The sequence below is a fragment of the Suncus etruscus genome, chromosome 13 (assembly GCF_024139225.1).
Source record: "Suncus etruscus isolate mSunEtr1 chromosome 13, mSunEtr1.pri.cur, whole genome shotgun sequence".
Classification (NCBI taxonomy): domain Eukaryota; kingdom Metazoa; phylum Chordata; class Mammalia; order Eulipotyphla; family Soricidae; genus Suncus; species Suncus etruscus.
In genome coordinates, this window is record NC_064860.1 from 93,569,762 (window position 1) to 93,592,775 (window position 23,014).

Sequence of the window (23,014 nt, forward strand, 5' to 3'; positions counted from 1 at the left end):
AACCATTGCTAACTAAAATTCATAGCTAAATTTTAGAGCTAGAGACAAAGATAGGTCAGCAGGGTGAGTGCATATCTGGCCTGTGGGAGGCTTGAGTTTGATCCCCCATCAACAGTAGGAGCAAGTTCTTAACTCGGAGCTTGGAGTATCCTCTGACCAGGTGTAGCCCCCAAACCCAAACCAAACCAAATTAAAAGCAGAACCCAACACCTACAGACTATATTGAAATTTTTTACTATCATAACAAAATAACCCGAAGTATTTCTGTAGCAAGAATTCTGCCAATTCTATTAGAATGCAACAAAGGCTAAGAAATACTAGAAAACTTTACTAACATGTGAATATCCAGAAACTTAGAACTGTTCCCAATTTTGTTGTTTTGCGATGATTGCATTGCAGTCAAAGCATTTTACATTAAAATTGTGCTAAATAAATACTTAGGCTGTGACTAGAGGCATAATAAGGGTCTCTGAAGTGGAATGCCTGAATGAAATGAACAAAGTTCATGTAGTCTGTTTACTCATGAACTTTATGTGACTTAATCAAAGCAGAACATATTTTTAATTATTGTGGGGGGGTCACACCCGGTGATGCTCAGAATTTCTGGCTATGCACTCAGAAATTGCTCCTGGCTTGAGGACTATATGGGACACCAGGGGATCGAACTGGGGTCCGTTCTAGGTCAGTGCATGCAAGGCAAACATGCTACCGCTTGCTCCACCAAAAACAGAAGTGTAAATAAGGTTATGATTTATGAATTGCTAATACGTCTTTTTGCTACAGACAGTAAGAGATGCAGTCTTGGGGCCGGGCGGTGGCGCTAAAGGTAAGGTGCCTGCCTTGCCTACGCTAGCCTAGGACGGACCGCGGTTCGATCCCCCGGCGTCCCATATGGTCCCCCAAGCCAGGAGCGACTTCTGAGCGCATAGCCAGGAGTAACCCCTGAGCGTCACCGGGTGTGGCCCAAAAACCAAAAAAAAAAAAAAAAAAAAAAAAAAGAGATGCAGTCTTTGGGTGCAATAAAAATGACAAGTGAACAGACTTGTTAAAGCAGTAATAGGATCCTTGAGTAAAACTCCACTTCCATTAAGAGTTACAAATGTCTTCCTCCCTTTCAGATCTTGAAGAATGCGCTCTAGAAGTCAAATCAGGGAGAAGGGCTTAGCTCAGGAGCCTTTTCCTGGACCAATGAAAGGGCACAGTTTGCAAAGATCGCAAGACACAAAGCAGAGCCACCACAACAAAGACCCCCACAATGAGTCTGAGGCCACCCCTCCAAGCCCTAAGTCACAGAGCGGTAAGGGTCACCAACAAAAAGACCTCTCAAGAGATGACTTATTGTTTCTTCTCAGCATTCTGGAAGGAGAACTGCAGGTTAGCTCAACTGAAATTTTCTTTTTTCTTTCCTTTTCTTTTCTTCCTTCCTTCTTTTTTCTTTCATTCATTCTTTCTTTCTTTCTCCTTCCTCCCTTCCTTTCTTTTTTTTTTTTTTTTTTTTTTTGGTTTTTGGGTCTCCCCACCAGCGCTCAGGGGTTACTCCTGGCTCTATGCTCAGAAATCGCTCCTGGCAGGCTCAGGGGACCACATGGGATACCTGGATTCGAACCGCCGTACTTCTGCATGCAAGGCAAACACCTTACCTCCATGCTATCTCTCCGGCCCCCTGAGCTGGAATTTCCTTTACCAGGCTTCAAGGAAAGCCTGCTCATGATTGTATTGTGTGTGTGGCCATACAAATGGGCACCTGTGGTTCATTTTTGTATGTAAAAGTATAAGTACACACACAAAGAATTCTCTTCTGCCAACTCAAAGAGCAATTAATCACACCTAAAAAGGCTGTCATTATGAAATGCGACTGGCACAAATGTTATGAAAGGTCACAACCGCTCTCCTTGCTATTCACAAGCTCCAATGCATATACGTATGGCTAACAATAAAACCAGATGACTTCTGAACTGGCTTAAATTATAATGAGAGCTTTTGTACACACATCATGGGAACTGGTTTCTAGACTTATCCTGGCATTGCTAGCCTACATTAAAAATGAAAATCCACTACTACCTATGTGGGAGAATCCTATTTCTTACTCCTAAAAATGCAAACGCCAGACCATTGCGAGGTATCGTATTATCTACTTGTCAAACACATGGAAAAAATGAGCAACCCAAGTTGGATGGTGAACATTTTTTTCAAGACATTTTTGTGTAATTAAAGATTAAGGAGGAAAGAAAATGATTTAAGTACATTGACCAAAAATTGTTATGAACAAGTAGTATTTGTTTACATACAAAGAGAATGAAAAAAAAAACCCGACATTTAAATATAACTAGAAGACTATACAGTGACTGCTCATAGACAAAAGTGACCTTTCTGAAATGACTTTGGTTCTTCTAGGCTCGAGATGAAGTCATAACCATTTTAAAGGCTGAAAAAGTGGACTTGGCTTTGTTGGAAGCTCAGTATGGATTTGCCACTCCGAAAAAGGTGCTGCAGGCTCTCCAGAGAGATGCTATTCAAGCAAAAGCTGCCCCTTGGCAAGAGGATATCTATGAGAGACCAATGAATGAGGTTTGTAGCCTAGCCAGGCCTGAGCCTGGGAGGTAGAAGAACCTTACTAGTTGGCCAGACACTAGGTCTGGTGGATGACAACATCTGCCTTCTTTCTCTAGTCTCTTTTCTTTGGGGGGGAGGGGTGGCACACCCAGCGGCACTCAGGCTTTACTCCTGGCTCTGCGCTCAGAAATCACTCCTGGCTCAGGGGACTATATGGGATGCCAGGAATTGAACCCATGTCCATCCTGAGTCAGCCGCTTGCAAGGCAAACACCCTATCACTGTGCTACCCACTCCGGCCCCCTTTCTTTATTGTTTACAGTTTTATACTCTAAGATATTTATATTTTACTGAATATAGATAAAAACTATATGTTGTTTTTTGGGGAAGGGGGGTTTGGGTCAGACCTGGCAGTGCTCAGGGGTTACTCCTGGCTCTGCGCTCAGAAATCACTCCTGGAAGACTCGGGGAACATATGGGATTCCCGGGATAGAGCTCACATTGTTCCTAGATCAGCTGCAGCTGCCCTACCACTCTACTAACATCCCAGCCCAACACTACATGTTTTATGAGAAAGAAAAGAAGTTAAATCAAATCACGAGCAGGATGTTGCCACTCGTTATTTTTTATCCAGCAGGCTTACCTTGCAGTCTCAGGGGCTCTGTGATCAGGGGTAACTGCTTGTGGTGTTTGGGGAATTATTTGTGACACTGGAAAGTGAAATGGCCACATGCAAGGCAAGTGGCTTAGCCTCCGTACTACCTCTCTGTGACCTGTTTTGTATCTTGACCTTAGATTAAGCTCTACCAAATGTATAAAAGCCCTGCTCCTTTTCCCACCCACAAATTTTTTGGGGAGGAGGGCTGAAAGATTATTCAGATTATTATTCAGGCTATAATAAAAAACAGATAAAGTTCAATCCTACAGGTTACTTTTGTTGAAAACACTTAGGTATTATGTCATAGAAAGTTTGAGCATGAATGGAAATGACCTGAAGAACTAGCTATCCAAGAGTTTCACAAAGCATATATTCTAGATGAGCACACATCCTTTTTTCCCTTCCAAATTGTAATGACTGCAAAGACCCACACCAAAGGCCAAATGAAAATGGCAAAGATGAGCAGGGCAGCATGGACACTGCTCCACCAAGAGGTGGCACAGCTTGTTTTGTCACTTGCCGAGTCTTTTGGCATCCTGATTTTTATTCTTCTATTTTCCTTTGAGACCTCAGTGGAAAATTTCATAATTTTTTCAATTTTATTCAAAGGAAACCACTCAGAGCATGAGTTAAGGCTGGAGAGAATGAAAGCAAGTTTTGGACGAATCTCTTCCACATAAGTTCTGGCAACCTCCCTCCGAAATGACCTCTTCTGTCCTTGCTATTCTCGTCTTGGGTGTCTCAGGAGAAGACTACTGTCTTGCCAAGTTGTGACACAGTGTGGTTATACGGATCTGTTTCTCAGAGGGGTGAGGAAGAGACCACCCAAAGTCTGTTGACTTGTGCTTTAATCCAAATTTTAAACAAGACGAGCTGAGGCTGCACTCAAGTCAATAGTGTCAAGACCTTCTCTGGCTCTTCTCATGGTAGCTGAAAGGGCACTAAAGACAAATTCTCAGCCCACATAAACATAAATGCAAATTAATAATCACCGTGAGCTATCAAACAAAAAAACTAGCTAATGCATTAGTGTGAAATAGGACAGAATGATCCTCAAACTTATGCTGAAATCAGTAGGAAAAGATTTTAGTTACAAAATAGTTCTACTATGTATGTATACAGGGCCAGAGAGAGAGCACAGAGATAGTAGGGCATTTTGCCTTGCATGTGGCCAACCAGGGAGGGATCCGGTTTGATTCCTGGCATCCCATATGGACCCCTGAGCCTGCTGGGGGCGATTTCTAGGTGCAGAGCCAGGAGTAACCCCGGAATGCCGCCGGGTGTAGCCCAGAAACCAATCAACCGATCAATCAAATAAAGTTTAAAAAATTTTGAAAATACTCTGACTTTCTCCCTATGATTCCAAAATATACCCTGGAAGGTAATCATAGTATGGCCATCCTTTACAAAACCAGTCTTCTTTGGTTGTTTTTCTCACTTTCCCTATCTATGTGATCTGTCCACTTTCTTTTAACTTCTGTTTCCCCCTTATAGTTTTTCTTTTCTCAGCTATCACTCTATCCAATTCTGTGAGTTCTTTGTAATTCTATCTACTCAACAGACCAGTTGCCTACCCTCTTCCTCTAATATAGGAGAGGAAGATATCTGTAAAATAAACAGTAAAGAGAATCTTTATTATGATTTTTTTCAAAGGCTGGAGAAAATAGAGGACAATATTCCTACTGATAGCATTTGTGGCAACAACACAATTACATCCAAATCAAGATCTGCAGGCTAAAATTTATCTCTCTTTTTGCTTTCTTCTATCCTCCCTCTCTTGTCACTCATAATGTTCTTTTTGAAAAATGCAAAAAATTCCTATGATGCCTAGGATAATAAACTACAGGGAGTTTCTTCTCTATTTTATTTTTTTTTTTTTTTTTTTTTTTTTTTTGGTTTTTGGGTCACACCTGGCAGTGCTCAGGGGTTATTCCTGGCTCCAGGCTCAGAAATTGCTCCTGGCAGGCACAGGGGACCATATGGGGCGCCGGGATTCGAACCGATGACCTCCTGCATGAAAGGCAAACGCCTTACCTCCATGCTATCTCTCCGGCCCCTCTTCTCTATTTTAAGGCAAACTAACTTAGGAAAACAAACTCTTCTCACTTCTATCACATGGTAGGAAAATAAACTTCAGATTAAAAAATATGGTGGAGACTCATTAGTTTTTCAAAATAAGATATCAAAGAAAATAGAAAACTGTGGATGATAAAGGTATTATATAAATTAGGGAAGTTTTGTGTTGTTGTTGTTGTTGTGTGTGCAAACAGCTCCCAAGCATCCACTGGAGGGTTCCAGGACCACCCTGCTAATTATCTGTTTTAGTTTGTTTTTTTGTTTTTTGGGCCACACCCGGTGACGCTCAGGGGTTACTCCTGGCTATGCGCTCAGAAGTTGCTCCTGGCTTGGGGGACCATACGGAACACTGGGAAATCGAACCGCATCTGTCGTAGGCTAGCACGGGCAAGGCAGACCCCTGACCCCTGGCACCACTGCTCCAGCCCCACCTTCTAATTCTCAACCAAATGGGTCAGAGTTCAACGCTCTGGCCCAGTGACACAATACTGCCTGGAACCAGCAGTGCTGAGGGTCACAAGTGCCACACTCAGAGATGGCTGGTGGCTCTGTGATGTCAGGGATACAACTTGGGGTCTTGGAGTCAGAGCAAAAGTACAGCAGGTAGGTTTGCTTTGCACGTAGTCTAGCTGAGTTTAATCCTCACCATCTCATCTGTGCCCTGAACATCACCAGAAGTAATCTCTGAACATAGAGCCAGGTGTAAGGCCTGAGTACTCCAGGTGTGTTCAACCCCTCCCCAAAACAAGACAAAACAAAAAGAACTTGGGGTCTTATGTATTCAAGTCATATACCCTTGAGACCTTAGCTTTCTCCCTGGCCTAGTGTTAGTACAAACATTTCTGGAACCCTTTCCTATATCAAAATAACTAGTAATTACTTGGAAATTTTAAATTGTGGAACCAAATAAAATTCCCTTCAGTGGGATCTCTCAAATGTTCACAGCCTCCCCAAAACTACCTAACATGAGAAGTATGATGTGGTTAAATACTTTCTTATTTTTTTTCAAGAAAAGATAGAGTCTTAAGAGATTATACCGTAACTAAAAAATGCATTTCTTTTTTTTTTTTTTTTTTTTGGTTTTTCAGGCCACACCCGTTAGATGCTCAGGGGTTACTCCTGGCTATGCGCTCAGAAATTGCCCCTGGCTTGGGGGGGACCATATGGGACGCCGGGGGATCGAACCGTGGTCCTTTCCTTGGCTAGTGCTTGCAAGGCAGACACCTTACCTCTAGCGCCACCTTGCCGGCCCCAAAAAATGCATTTCTGATGCCAATTTTTAAAATACTATGCAGCAGGAATCACAAACAATGTCTCAGGACACAGAGAGTTTCAGTTTTATTAAGTGTACCAGAATGTGCTTAGCAGTGTTCACATTCAAAGTACTGACCCCCAAATTACAGTTTATGCCTCCCCCCCTTTTTTTTTTTTTTTTTTTTGGTTTTTGGGCCACACCCGTTTGACGCTCAGGGGTTACTCCTGGCTATGTGCTCAGAAATCGCCCCTGGCTTGGGGGGACCATATGGGACGCCGGGGGATCGAACCGCGGTCCTTCCTTGGCTAGCGCTTGCAAGGCAGACACCTTACCTCCAGCGCCACCTACCCGGCCCCTATGCCCCCCTTTTTTTAATTTTTCTTTTTGGGCCACACCTGGCTGTGCTCAGGGGTTACTCCTGGCTCCATACTCAAAAATCACTCATGGCAGGCTTGGAGGACCATATAGGATGCCAGGGATTGAACCTGGGTTGGCAGCATTCAAGGCAAATGCTCTCCCAGCTGTGCTATTGCTCCTTCCCTTCATTTCCCATTTTATACCCTAATGAAACAGGCTGACAGAAGAAGTGAAATTAGTAATATTACTTTTTAACTCTATTATATCACAGGTAGGAAAACACCTGCTTCTACAGGTGGCCATTATCTCTTTGGGACCATGATCTCTTTGTTCCACTACTCAGCTAAGGTTTCTTGCTTGAAGAGAAGAGTAAACTGAGGAAACTATTTCTAAGCCTAGCTGGGCTGAAATGAGTCTTTGCACCTCAGTATAATCCGTTCAACCTCCTGCTACAATAAAACTAAGTAAACACACAGCTGGAGCTGGGCACAGCCTTGAAAGATACCAGGTAGTAGATGAATAACCCGAAAAGTTAAGCTGTATGGAAAATCTTCCTCTCGTACTTTCTTTCCACATACGTGCATACACGTGCTTTTCCAAATGCAACCTTGACAGTATCTTTGTAGAGATCGAAGTGGGATCAATTCTTAAGAGGAAGAACAATAAGAGGAAGAACTAGAAGAAGACAACAACAGCTGGAGGAACTGGAGAATTAAAGGATTAAATTAAGGGATGAAGGCACTTGCTCTGCATGTGGCTGACCAAATGTCGATCCTAAGCACCACATACCCTAAGCATGTCCAATAGTGATTCCTGAGTATAGAACCAGGAGAAAGCCCCGAGAACTTCTCAGTGTGGGCCAAAAATCAAACAAATAAAAAAAAGAATAGATGGTACAAAGAAATATATACAGGTAAAGGGAGTTAAGAATATATAATATATATGTAATATATAAAATATATGGGAGAATTAGAAGCCATAAAAGTAAAAAAGTATAGTATTTATGATTAATGAAAATGTTTCACAGAAGTCGGGACCAGAGCAAAGGCGCAGAGGTAGGGCATTTGCCTTGCATGTGGCTGACCCAGGATGGACCGTGGTTCGCTCCCTCGGCAAACCATAGGGGGCCCCAAGACAGGAGCAATTTCTGAGCATGTAGCCAGGAGTAACCCCTGAGCGTCACTGGATGTAGCCCAAAATCAAAATAAAAAAAAAAATTTATAAAAGAGTAAGAAAAGAAAATGTGTCCAGTTATGGTATTTAGAACAGCATGGGCATAGGACTAGAGAGATAGTGCAACTGATAAGGCATTTGTTTTGCATGTAGCTAACCCGGTTTCAATCCCTGCCACACTACTATGATTCTCCTGACAGGAGTGAATCCTGAGTGATCAGCCAAACAGAATAAGGGCCCTCCCTTTCCAAAACAGCACTGGAGATGGGGCTAGAGAGATAGGCATTGCCTTGCATGCAGACAACCTAGGATTAATCTCAGGTACCATATATAGTTCCTGAGCTCTGCCAGAAGTGATCCCTAAGCACAGAGTGAAGAGTAGTCCCTGAACACTGCTAGCTGTGAATCCAAAACCAAACAAACAAAAGCTTTGTCAATACCTTGTATGTCTTAGACATTAGCCCCTTATCAGATGGATGTTGTGTGAATAAAGCCTGGGCATCAACAGGTACCTGAGGACAGAGAAGGGATGCTGAGGAGGCATAAAAAAAAGAACCATCTAAATGCATCTAAATCTGAAGATCACCCAGAATGCAACCCACACTAAGGATGAAAAGGTAGACTTGGGGGCCAATGACTTGAGGCCTGATTGATGACCAAGATGAACAGAGGTCTATTACCTTTCAGAGTGACAATGAGGACAAAGAAAGGCTCTCAGAGGGTCTACAAGTACTCTACAGAGTAAAGAAATTATTGTGTTTAAACCCCCCCACATCTCAGATACCAAAGAAATGAGATAATGAAGTCTATTTTAGGATTCCAGAAATACAATAATAATTATGTAGGGTTCAGTAAAGTCCAGGAGGAGTGGACATTTTTGTGAGTAGCTTATCTATTGCTTGGGATCTGCTAAAATGAAAACTTTCTCTGCCTTCTATATTAGTTTTCATCTCTATTAGTATATTCATGGTAATAAAAAAAAACATAGGGCAATCTTCAAAGAACTGATGATCAAGAACAAAAGAGACAAAAGCCACAGTGCAAAAAGATCAAGCTTGAGAATTAGGGTGGTCTGTGATTGAGGAGGTAATATAAAACAAAGGTTGCTATTCCTTTCTAATAGCAAATTAAGTAACTGAAAGCAAAAAAGATGGAAAACACCTCAATTCTGCACTAGCACTGACCAGAAAGATGAATTTCCAGAGATCTATCCTGGGTAAGAGTTGGGACAGGAATCAATTAGGGTAGTTGAATTAACGAGCAGGATGTCATTGCATAGTAAATATAAAAAGCCATCTTTTGGGGCCAGAGTGATAGCACAGCTGTAGAGCATTTGACTTGCAAGCTACTAACCCAAGAAAGATCCAGGTTCTATCCTCGGCATCCCATATAATCCCCTGAACCTGTGAGGAGCGATTTCTGAGAGCCAGGACTAACTCCTGAGCACCACGAGTGTAGCCAAAAAAAAAAAAAAGAAGAAGCAAAAACAAAACAAACAAACAAAAAAACCCAAAAGCCATATTTCTAATATTTCTGTCCCTAGTACTCCTTAAAATGACTGAGGAATTTCATCTTTTTTAAGCTTGATTTGATTTGATTTGATAGCGGGCTAAATTTTTTTTAAAAAGGCAATGATTTCATATAATTCCACTACTATTTCATGATGCCATCCACAGCCCTTTATGCTTTCAGGTACATGTATCTCATCTTCCTGCTGAGAGTAGAGTCACAAGAGTTCAAATTATATTGCATTTCTCAAGACACCCAATCTAGTATATGCAGCAAAAACAATTACTTCAATAGTTTTAGCTTTGAAAGAGCTATTAGAATTTATTTTAGTGATAAAATCCAACCACTTAATTATTTCTAAGTAAAATACCTTAAGTACTAATACTTAAGTAGTTGATAGTACATCTGAAGCCAGTTTTAAATTGCATATTTAGTTACAGCATTACTATTATTTTTATGGTACAAAAGATTAAACACAGGACCTCACTGATGTGGGGCATGCACTCTACCACACATCCTGACCTATAGCAATTAATACTTAGTCTAGAAAGTCACATGCTCTCACAACACATGTTCTTAAGTAAAACTCAGTTTATCGCTGGTCAAAGATCCAGAGTTAAGTTCATTTTAATCAATTTCCTGTCCTTGTTTTTGCTTGACTTGCTGCTTGTTTATTGTTTTTCTAATCTGCAAACATACAACAGCAACTTTTTTTTTTAAAAGATTCTGTTAGTAGTAAAAAATTTAAGAAAGACTGAGGCCAGAATGATAGCATAGTGGGTAAGTAGCACTTGCCCTGCATATGACCAACCTAGGTTCAATCCTGGCATCCCATATAGCCCCTGAGCCTGCCAAGAGTGAAACCTGAATGCAGAGCCAGGAGTAAACCCTGAGCACCACCAGGTGTGGCCCAAAATAAAAAGTAAAAGAATTTAAGAAAAACTGGATATTGGCCCTTTCTTCAGAATATTTACAGTCTAACAGGGGAAAACAGTGTGTTAAATAGGTATCAGGGGATTCTTTTATAACAGAAATACAAATTGGATATGAAAACCAGAAAGGATATGGCACTTACATTTGGTCACCGTCACACCACATACCAAATCAGAATTGATTAATAAGATTTAATACACACATAAAAATACCTTGATGCACAATATAATAAAAAACAGATCACACATTCAAGATGCAGAGGCATACACTGGTGAGGAATATAAGGAGGCTGCACAGGAGAAATCATAGGCAGCTCACCTAATGTACAATCAAACATTGTGCAGGAATTCCTTCACTTACCATCATTACTCTGATATGATTTCTGGGGAGAAAAACTATCAGCAGAGAGGTAGTGGAAATTGGTCTGATACCTCCAACAAACCTCAATTGTTCACTGTAGGAAAATTATAAGGGCAGTTAAAAATATTATGTTTGTTACCAAACTCAAAGTCAAAGACAACAGAATCGAGATCTACAACAAGTTATATACAAAGGGGACCAATTACACTAGCAGTCCAGGGGGCATAGAGGGAGATATGGGATGCATGCTAGGAGGGGCAAAGGGAGGACAACACTGGTGGTGGGAATGGCCCTAAATTACTGTCACTGTGTACCTTAAATATAACTGTGAAAAGCTTGTAATTCACATTGGTCACTATGAAAAAAGAGAGAGAGATAAACCAAGCTATGCAAAAGCATGGGTACACTTGCCACACAGCTGAAAGCTGGCATCTTGGGGAGGAAAGGGTGGACAAAGTCCAAAGCCATGCCTGCTGCACCCATCATCCACAACTGGTACTTTGCCAATGGCCCTACTTCATTCTATGGATCTCTCCAAAGACATCAATCTGACCAAAACTCCAGAAATACTGGTATTTGAGCTAATATCACCAGAACTTTTATGGAATGAGTACAGGCACAATCCTCCTACCTTCTTATACTTCCAGAAAACCTAGCAGCAGAAAAAATGCCCCACAAAAGCCACAATAGTGCTTAGAATTCCAGTATCCTGTGGCCACAGCAACTTCATTTTTGTTCTTCACTGCCATCCCCAAAGGAACACATCTTAGATTCCAATGTGTATCTGAAGCCACCTAATGTTCAGAATAGCCAACTAGCAACAGGAACTTACTAAACCTTCGGACAATTATTTCATTGGAGATATAAAAATGCTTTACAAATTTGCTTGTCACTGTACTTTTTTTCTTCCTTTTTAAATATTTTTGCTCCTGCTTATCTAGAAACAAATTATGTATTATGACCAAAAATATTGTTTGTGCTGAAAATGCATCCAAAAGTTATTAATTAGAAAAAGGACTAATAATGGCTAAACAAGTTCTAAAACCCACTACTGACAGTCAAAACTTGTACATTTCTAAAAGAGTAAAGGATGGAAGCACTATGTATAATTTTTATTATGTAATGTTTAGCCAACAGAATTTAAATATGCCTGTTCTTTTGTAGTTGGACAAAGTTATGGAAAGATGCAAGGAATCTCATAAACGAATCCTGAACCAGCTTTTAATGGCAGAAAATGCTCACAGACAAACCGTACTGGAGTTGGAAGAAGAAAGAAGAAGACACAAAGAATTTGTGGAGAAGAATGATGCATTCATAAGTATACTAGAACAGGAATATGAAAGGTAAGTCATATATAAGACATATATAGATACATAGATAAGACAATAACTTTTTCTGCACATTCTTCCTATTTTCTCACTATGGGATAGCAGGAACAGTGAGAAAAGAATAAATATGACAGCCTCTGTATAAAAAAAAATCCTATCGTCTCTGTACACAAAAAATGGGGCATTTAAGGATAATCAGCACAATGCACAAAGCAATAACAAAGTGTGATAAGGACCATAAAACCACCTCCTGGGCACCTAATTATATGGGAATGCTCTGTTGAAGGCAATGATAAATGGAGTTCTAGACCTTATGCAAAAAGGCAAGTAAATTATGCTAAATCAGGGACAGAAACAAGTTTCACAGGATGGAAGTAAGAAATCTGGATGGATACTAAAGGAATAAACTTTTCTCAGGGTTCCAACACTAGATGTGATTACATATTGAAGAAAGGAAAATCTAGAGCAATTGGACTTTTCACTCTTGGCAAGGAGGAGCAAATGACAAAATGCTGAGAAGGGCAATGAGTTCATTAAAAATGGGCCTGGAGAGATAGCACAGCAGCGTTTGCCTTGCAAACAGCCGATCCAGGACCAAAGGTGGTTGGTTCGAATCCCGGTGTCCCATATGGTCCCCCGTGCCTGCCAGGAGCTATTTCTGAGCAGACAGCCAGGAGTAACCCCTGAGCACCGCCGGGTGTGGCCCAAAAACAAAAACAAAAAAAAAGAATGCTATCTTTTTTTTTTTTCTTGGTTTGCTTTGCTTTTGCTATAGGGGCCACACTCAGTGGTAGTGCTCAGGACTTACTCCTGGCTCTACACTCAGGGATCACTCCTGACAGGGATCATGGACCATATGGGGTACTAGGAATTGAACCTGGTCAGCTGCTTTCAAGGCAAGCACCCTACCCACTGTACTATTTCACCAGCTCCTAAGTATACTTCCTTAAAAAGTCGATAAGGCAGCTCAGATAGTGCAAGGGACAGGATGCATATCTTAGATGGAGTCAAACCAAGTTTGATCTCCAGTACCCTAATCATTGCTGGTGTAGCTCGGGAGGTCTATGAGTACCACAAAGCTCGCAAGCAGTACCACATCCCTTGGTCTGTGACATTGAGCCACAGATAATCTCTGGGAAGTGGCTTCCTGAACCCTGAGACTGTTTGCAAGACTTCAGCAAAAAAATTAAAAATTTAAAAAAATTTAAAAAAAATTATCAACAAGACAACATAGAGGAAAGACATCGGGTATGTTAAAGTCAAGGTTTTCCAATGACTATGGGATCAGAATCCTTAAAATATAAATATTTTTGATGTATGGTCAATATTATCAGTTGATATGGGACAGCTGGTCTCTCTATAAGGTGAGAGTAGGAAAACAAGGAACTCTTGCTAAGGCCTCATTATCGAGAAACAAAATTTAAAAATAGAAAAGCATTATGTTGTTGCAGTATTTGGGTAGGGAAGTACAGCTCAAAAGATGGTGGGAGTAGAACTGAGTGATTTTGAGTATAATATATTTCCTGGTATTTTCCAAAGTCCAGTGGAAAGAGGCGATATCTGAAGACAACTCATAGTTGAAAAAATAGGTCTGTAAAAGAATGGGCTAGGGGATGTGGGTTTGCAATCAGTGATAACTGAAGCATGGGGCTGTTGGTGTGGTGAGAAGAGAGAATTCTGAGATAGTAAATCTAAAAAAATTAATGCTTCATAGTTTCTAGAAGAAAGCTGAGAAAGAATGGTAGAGGGTGCAAAGAACCAGAAGAGTAAGAAGGAAAAGAAATCAAGCAATAAGAAGTCTTCAGGAAAGATAAAACAGTTTAACAGCACCAAATAATTTAGAAAAGGATGAGAAAATAGATTTGGCAGCAAGAAAGACAGTGGGGAACGTAATGAACCCTTTGGAGAAAAATAGAAAAAAAATAGTGAGGTTGTGTACAAGCCAAATCATAATGCTTTGAAGATTAAATAAGAAATAAAAACACAGAAGCTTAAAATATAAACCCACAGTATGAGAAATTTGGCCATCGAAAAGGAGAGATTTTTATAACTATATGCATGGTAACTTATTCTGTTCTACTTTAATTCTCTGTTCTGAACAAAAGTATGTACATCCATAAGAAATGAAAGAACATTGATTCTTCTAATATAGGTACTATTAAAATTAAAAAATAACTAATCATACAATGCCCAACTATTATTGTATTTTATGCCCATTTTGTTACAGAGAAAAAAATTGCTTGTGACTTTTCTTCTCTAAAATATTAAGAGTTTCAACTACTTTACTTTAACTCTTTACAATTTATATTTACCTAGAAAATCAATAATGATTTTACAGTGCAGATCATGGCAAACTTCTAGGTCTTTTCAGTGTGCTTTCTACTATATTCTCAGTTAGGGTGTCGGATAATCCATATTCCCTCCATCCAGTTTCTTGCTCCACTTATAAGGAGGTTTTTCTACTCACTACGGAGAAGAGGATTTGCTTACTCTGCCACTCATGGACTTGAAATATCTTCCAGGGCATATTAAAGAAAAATTTGAATCAGTTAACTGCAATATAGGATTTATAATTCAATGAGTCAATGTAGAATACTGTTTTGAAGACCAATGGTTTGGCACTAAATGGGCACATTTTGGCCCTCACATTTACTTGGCACTATTTTAGAGAACCAAAACACACTGACCATGGTGAGTGCTCCCTACCACAGAACAGAGGCTACAGACTAACCCTAATCAAAAGCTGTCCCATATAGACAATGATGCAAGATACACAGATTTGAGGTGCTAATGTCGAGGACTGATGGTGGCATAATCACTACTGTACCTCTACTTCTTCTGAAGAAAGACTGAGGATTATCCAGAAGTAAAGCAAAAAATACTAAGTGGCAAATGGTGAGGATTATTTAAACAAGAAAGAGTGATGTACAATGTTGCTGAGATGGGAACAACAAATCAATGAAAATAAGGGCAGAGATTTGAGGAGAGTAAAACTGTGGAATGAATGTAAATTGTACAACATGGAAAGAGAACAACTTCTTATTCCCCCCCCCCAAAAAAATGAGTTCAGCCATTCTATGAGACATAGTCACCCTTTCCTGTTTGCCAAGGAACAATTTACAGATGGAGTTCTTTGACTGTGAGAATGTCAATCCTATTTTTTTTCTCAACATGGTACAGATCATTCTTCTGCCTTGCTTGTATAACATCATGATTTTCTATCTCAGCATTGTTGAAGCTTTAGTCCCCTCCATTAGGTAAAAGACTTGTAGGCAATATGAGGCATAAATGACTTCTATCTGTTTAATTGTACACTAAAAAATTAAGTAAATACCACTTGCCAAAATAAAAAGTGGTAAAAACAAATAAGAGACATTTAAGAAGGGCTTAACAGGGGGAAATACTATGTCTGTCTTATTCTCAGACAACAACACACACCATCACTAAGTCCTTCCAACTTTATTGAGTGCCTCTTCTCAAGCATTCAACTACTTAACCCTCACAAAAAGTTTGTTCAAAGAAACTTACTTCCTTTCTCAAAGTTATGTAAACTCCTCCCCAATCAGTGATCTGAAAATACAGAGAAATAAAGATAGCACAACCTCCATAAAAGGAGGTTGGGTCAGGATAACTATGAAACATTATCGGACTGATGCTCTGAAAATCACTGTATGTTTAGCACTGGGCTTACAAATGTTGGAATATGTGTACTTAATAATGATAAAATAAAAATTAACAAATATGTGAATGAGGTCGTTAATGAACCCTCAGAGGGTAGAATAATGGATTTTGAATTAAGATTCAATTTCTGTGTTTTCTTCAGAGAATTCACTTCATGTGGAAAATCCTAAAGGAGACTGATGTCACATGCTGAATTCAGGCCAAAATGTTATCCAAGTGATGTTGTTATCATAATCAGTAAACAAGTGGCTTTTTGTTGCAGAATGCTGAGCAGGGGTCAGTTTAGGAGACCTTGCTCCCAAGCATGTCAACTGATGCAAGGTTTTCTTCACTGTAATCTGTCTGGTTTGGTCTATCTATAATGTAATATTATCTCCATTGTTCATGACAGCTTTTTGTTCACTGACCAACTCCAATTCATGGAAATGTGTGTCACCGATGACCTGAGTTATATACTTGGCAAAACTACAAGTGGAGGCCATGTGAAGTTTTTCTACAAAAGCAATGCCAATAATTTTTGGCTTTTTTGTATGGCTTCACTAAAAAAACAAAAGCCAAAATCACATTCAGTCTGTGGTATCCTTCAAAATTTTCCCATAAGTGAAAATTAATTCTGTCTTTACTTTCAAAAAATAAAGCACATATCATAGTTATTTTTCTTTTTTATGACTTTTTTAATTGCTTTATTTAAGCACCACAGCTACAAAATTGTACATTGTTGGGTTTCAGTCATACAATCTCTTTTCTCTCTCTCTCCACTTGGTCTAGGGCAGGCAAGTAATTACTTCTCTTTCTCTCTCTCCACTTGCTCTAGAGCAGGTAATTACTTCTCTCTTTTCTATTCCCTCCTCCTCCTCCTCCTCCTCCCTCCTCCTCCTCCTCCTCCTCCTCCGCAGGTAATTACTTCTCTCTTTTCTATTCCCTCCTCCTCCTCCTCCTCCTCCTCCTCCTCCTCCTCCTCCTCCTCCTCCTCCTCCTCCTCCTCCTCCTCCTCCTCCTCCTCCTCCTCCTCAACAATCAGCACCAACTATCATTGTTCTAGTAGACCCTTCTCTACTCTAGTTACACTCACCTCTCTTTGTGAACTTTCTACCCTGGACTGAACCTCCTGACTTTTGTTCCTATTGTCTCTGGGTACTTTACCATACTATCTCTTTTTTTCTCATATCGCACAAATGAGTGAAATTATTCAATGTCTATCCCTTTCTCTCTGGCTCACTTCACTCAGCATAATCGTCCCCCTGTCCAACCATGTATAAGCAGATTTTATGACTTCATTTTTCCTAATTACAGCATAGTATTCCTCTGTGTAGATGTACTATAGTTTCTTAAGCCACTTAGGTTGTTTCCAGATTCTGGATATTGTAAATAGTGCTGTAATAAACAAAGGAGAGTGCTGAGGGCATTTTTGTATTGTGTTTTTGTGTTCCTAAGGTATATCCCTAAAAATAGTATTGCTGGATCATATGGAAGCTCCTAGCTTTTTAAGGAATGTCCATATTGTTTTCCAAAAAGGCCAGACCAGTCTGCATTCCTACCAGCAATGAGTGACATCTTTCTCCCTACATTATTTTGATATTTCTATTTCAATGGGGAAAATAGTGATGAAACTAAATGTTGCCCTTTTCTTTGGAAGCCATGCTTTTCTAGATAACTTTATACTAACCATACATAGTACTACATTTTTGGTCTGGAAGTAATTCCTCAAGTGGGAAACATAAACTGCTGTGGCAGCAGTGTAATGATGTGGCTATGAAGGCATTAAGTGACGTTTCATAATATCTTGGCTAGTCGATTAGGATTAGATACTAATGCTATCTAATATCTAATCTGATATTAGATACTTCAGTGTTATAAAGCAAAGGATTAAATGATAACTTCTCAAAAGCTGAGAAAGAAAGCACAGGTAAAATCAATTTCTTGTGTTTGTTCTGCAAGTACTACCACATTAAATGTTTTCTCATGAAAAGAGGGATCTTTGGATGAAGGTACTAGAGATTCAACTTCATGAACTATTGCCATGACCACATCTGTGCTACATTGTTTGCTGATCAGATTTTTGTTTGTTTACTTTTGTTTTGAGGCAGCACCTTACAGTGCTCAGGTGTTACTCCTGGTTCTGCACTCAGAAATTACTCCTGGCAGGTTCAAGGGACCATATGGGATGCTGGGGATTGAATCCAGGTCACACACGCAAAGCAAAAACCCTACCCACTGTGCTATCATTCGGGCCTATCCTCTTCATATTTTAGTAGAGAATAAGACACACCCACCTCTACTTTTGGCTGAAGCACCTTTATTAAGAGATTTCCACAATCAATTTTCTACTATGATAGGCCTACGATCCAGGCTGACATCAAAGTAGCCATGTTTGACCCTCTGCATATAAATTGGACTATTGCTAAAGGTTTATTTTAAACATATTAAGTCTTTCTGCAGCCTGGATAGTCCCTTATGATACATGTGTGTTAATGTGGATTTACTTTTATAATTTTTAATTTAACTAATTAGTTGGTTGCCATTTATTTATTTACTCAGTGATTCACTAAAAACAAACAAAATGATTCACTGAATTCTGCTATGCCAGGTCCAGTACTAGATAAGCATTTATATAAAACTAATTATTTTGTGTGTTTTGTTAAACAGGGACACCAATGCAAATTTTAAGTGCTTTTTAAAAAATTTTAGTGGTCCTTATTTAGCAGTGCTCAGGGCTTTCTCCTGACTGTGTGCCTGCTAAGCCCTGATCACTCCTAATAGATCTGGAGGGCCTCATGAATGACCAGTGATCAAACCTGGTCAGGTGTGGGCAAGGCAAGTGCCCCACCAGCTATGTTATCACTTCAGCCCCTTAGATCCTTCTTGATGTTGCTAAAGCATTTTGAGATAACGAGGGGAGTTAATATAATGAATAGTCTATTAATATGAAATGCTCATGAAAGTAGACCACACTGGAAAAATCAACCAACATATTAAACTTGTGGTACTTTACTAGATAATTCAATATCTTATAACTATTGCTATTGGGATTTTCAGTTTCTTTGGCCTGACTCTCTCAGCTTTTCCGGATACCCCATAAAGAATAACATGATGGGTATAATGTCTTAAAAATACACTGAATCCACTTTCTAAAAATCATACTTGAAAAGCCAAAAGTTTTAAATTTCATGCACACTAAATTAATGCTGAATACATTGTACTCAAATGCAATAATTTCCTTTTTGGTTTTTGGCAAGGAGTTAAATGTATTACACATCCTAAAGACTATGTCTTGCAAGCAGTGAAAAGAATGCTGGGTCTCACCTGACCTTTGCCATGGATATTCAGTTCTTTTTTCAGGATAAAGTGGCGGGACCAGAGCTGTGGTGCAGTGGTAGGGTGTTTGCCTTGCATGCGGCTGACCTAAGTCTGACCACAGTTCAATCCCCTGGCATCCCATATGGTGTCTGGAGCCTGCCAGGAGCAATTTCTGAGCGCAGAGCCAGGAGTAACCTCTGAGTGCTGCTGGGTGTGACCCAAACACAAAAATAAAACAAAGTAAATAAAAACTGCTTTGTTTTTGATGGGAGATAAACAGGGGAAAGGGATTGCTGAAGGGACGTGAAAATTGGTGAAGAGATTAGTATAGAATGTCATATGCCTGAAACACAATCATAAATAACTTTATAATTTCAGTCATTTTTCAAAGAAAAACCATCAATATTAAAAATTATATTCTTTTACAAATAAATAAATCCTAAAGAAAAAAACAACAATACAAATAAGGCAAGATGAACCAGAAACTTGGAGATAGGAGACTGATCTGAAAACCAGATATGCAGTTAGTATTTCACTTAAGGCAATTTCCCTCCCCAATTTGCCTCCTATTAGTCTGCTTCTATAAGAAGCACTTTAAATATATATATATATATGTAAACTTTCGCAAAAACTTGCTGTACTCTTGCTAATAGGATTGAATATGTAACAGGTATTTAGACTTAGGGTCAGGGAGAGAGACCATATATCTAGCATGTATTGAGATCCTGAGTTCAGTCCCAAGCAACCAATGTTTCCCTGCTACCCAAATTACTCCTGAATGTGGGTCTGAGCATGGAGCTGTTAGGCTTGCACTGCAGAAAGAAGAGAATGCACCAACAAGGGTCTCCAGGACCCCTAAGCACCACTGACATTGGCCCCTAAGAATCAAGAGATTACTCTCTTAACATGTATGGTGCTATTCTCCTTACAATCACTTCTAAATTCCCAAATCATTTTCTTGGAGAAAAAAAAAACAGAAGTCCATAAGAAATTTAAGACATAAGGAGCCAGAACATGAACAGTGGATACGGTGTTGGACTTGTAGGTGGTTACCCAGAGTCAGTCTCCAACATCCCATATGATCTCCTGAGCACTGGCAGGAGTGATCCCTTTGCACAGAGTCAGGAGTAAGCCCTGAACACTGCCACCAGGTATAGCATAAAACCAAAAAAAAAAAAAAAAAAAAAAAAGGACACAAATAGAGTGTAATTGAAAAAAAATAAGTACTCACAAACTAATTGGCAGATAAATATAGAGGAGAAAGGGGTACTGACATAACTATTGCATCACTATGGAAAGTCAGGAAAAAAAGGTATTAAAAACTGTAATTATTCAACAGCCTCAACATAGCTCCATGTGAATCCAGTACATATGTGAGCACTTGATAAATACATCTACTACCTGGCTCTAAGCTACTGCTTGACAGCCCCATTAAATAGGAAGCCAAAGACAGAATGTGCAAAGGCAATCTCAAATTTCTATTCCATCTGGACTATAAAACAAAAAGAGGAAGAAGAATCATGAAAACCTCAAGGATAACTTGTTTTGGCCATCCAAATGGAAATCAAAGTGGAATATGAGAATTAAACTATATCCTAAATTTATAATACAGATCAACTTTCTGGGCAAGTGTATTATTCCCTTAGATGAGAAAGAATGATCAAGTTAACATCGGTTGACTATGAAGATAGAAATGACTGGTGGGAATAATAAGTAAATGATTGTTTGACAAGAAAAAAAATGAGTGAAAAGACTTTTTGTAGAGGGATACAGTGATTAATTAATACACAGAAGTTAGAACAAAAAGGGTGAACCGTGACTCCATTTACTCATGTGGTCACACTATTTGGCTTAATCTCCGTCAGTCTCAGTTTCACCACCTGCTTTTACAAAATGAGACAGATCTCAGGTGAGGGATGTGGGTCAGTGATAAATTGAACGCCTTGCAAGTATGAGGTTTTGGTACCACATGCACTAAAAAATGTATACGTAAGTTGTTACAATAACTGAATTAGACAAACCACAGAAAGTGCCTATATGTGGCTTGGCACATTGCTTACATTTAGTAAGCATGTCCTTCTTTCTTAAAATATGCCTTATTTTCCCAATGCAGCTTTGCATCACATCTTTTTGATGGCCAGAGGCAGTGAGTTAGATCCTTTGCTCAGTGCTAAATATGTGATGATACATTAGGGCTTTCAACAGGCCTAACATTCAGTATGACAATTACAGATGAAAACCGGTTAAGTGTTGTAAGTGCTATGACAACAGAATATACAGAGAAACAAATGAATAATTAGTTCTGGGTCTAGTTGTATCTTATTTTCTTTAGAAGAGGGGTTTTACTCATTGTATGAATAATCTAACACTATAAAACTAAGCTGGCATTAGAATGATCAAGAAACATGTTTTTTTTTTTCAACCATGGAAACCAATGTCTGCATTTAAGAAATCAAACTCAAGAAAAGCAAAGATTAAGTGATAGTTTTATGAAGAGCACAGCTCATTGTGAACAAAAACATTCAGAGTCTTCCTAATTCTGTGTGATGTTTTCTTAAGAGTACCAAGTGTCTATTGCTCCTGTACCTTTCACTGTAACCTCCAGATTGAACCCAACACTGACTGATCTACACTATAAAAATCAAACATTCTTCAACAAGATAAGGGAGGTTGCTCTGTTTTATTTACATTTCTTACCATAGGGGCCAAGTTCATAGACTGTTGATTGGGCTACTGAAATATAGGGAAAGTTCTACATTGTAATTTACAAATTTCCTTCATTTCTAATAATCAATTAGCCTCTGGAATAGTTTTCTTCACTTAACTCATGTAGGGAGAATGGGATATGATAGGTCACTTGCCTTAGAGGACGCCAAATATTCTTGAGAGCTTTGGAGTTTTCCTCAGAAACAGATAATAAGACAGGTTGCAACCTTCTTGATGTACTGAAGCAAAGAATGATTCCCAAAAAAAGACTTTACAGCTTAATAAATAAGAAACATTACTACCAAAAAGAGAGAGAGAACAAAGCAAAACAAAAATCCTCCCTCCTTCATATTTGAAAAGTTTAGCATCTTGATTCTTTCATAATCTAAACATCACAAACATGTTTCTACATCACCCACTGATTTCTGACAGGGAATTGAACACAACATGGTAACATATAGATGTCATTTAATTTCCTTCTATGGGCAAATTTCCTTCTTGGACATTCTTCCACTTTTTCACTATAAAGGCTGTTATGATGAATAGCCTCCCACTGCAATGAAGTTTTTAATGGCTTTTTGATTGTTCTATTAAGAGTAAATTCTTAGACATGAAACTGCTGAGTCAAAATTTATGAACCCTGGGTGGAAGGAGGTAGTTCAACTGAAAAATATCTGCACTGCATGCATGAGGCCTTGTTTAATACATGGCAAAAAAATCCTCCCCTCCATAAAAATGTTTATTTAATTAAAGAACTATTATTTTGATAGTTGGGTTTTAGGTATGTAATATTTCAACACCAATCTCACAACCAGTGTCATCTCTCATCAGCAGTGTTCCCATATTCTGTCATCCCCATTCCCATAACAAACTCCCCATGCCCTGACTGCTGCCATCTTGGCAGGTACATTAAAGTTCACTGTTTTCATTTAAGATCTCATGTTTTCACTGTTGAGTCTGTATTCGGATGCATAGCTATACTATTCTTCCATATTCTCCATATAATCTAAACCCAGATCCTTGTTCCCCCTTAGTTTCTTTTCCCCTTTGATTTCTTTTCTTCTCTGTCATTCTCCCTAGGTGCTGAGGTCAAGGGTGATCTAGAGACCCACCCTTTACTACATTCCAT

General features: G+C 39.3%; 1 protein-coding gene across 1 annotated transcript in view; it reads left to right on the plus strand.

The window, feature by feature from the left end:
- Window positions 1-1,128: 1,128 nt before the first annotated feature.
- LOC126025888 (filamin A-interacting protein 1-like) overlaps window positions 1,129-23,014 on the plus strand; it is a 134,374-nt gene continuing 112,488 nt past the window's right edge. The window contains exons 1-3 of the mRNA XM_049785614.1: window positions 1,129-1,374; window positions 2,395-2,568; window positions 12,038-12,216. Coding sequence (XP_049641571.1) covers window positions 1,129-1,374; window positions 2,395-2,568; window positions 12,038-12,216 — 599 coding nt within the window. The remainder of the gene's footprint in view (window positions 1,375-2,394; window positions 2,569-12,037; window positions 12,217-23,014) is intronic.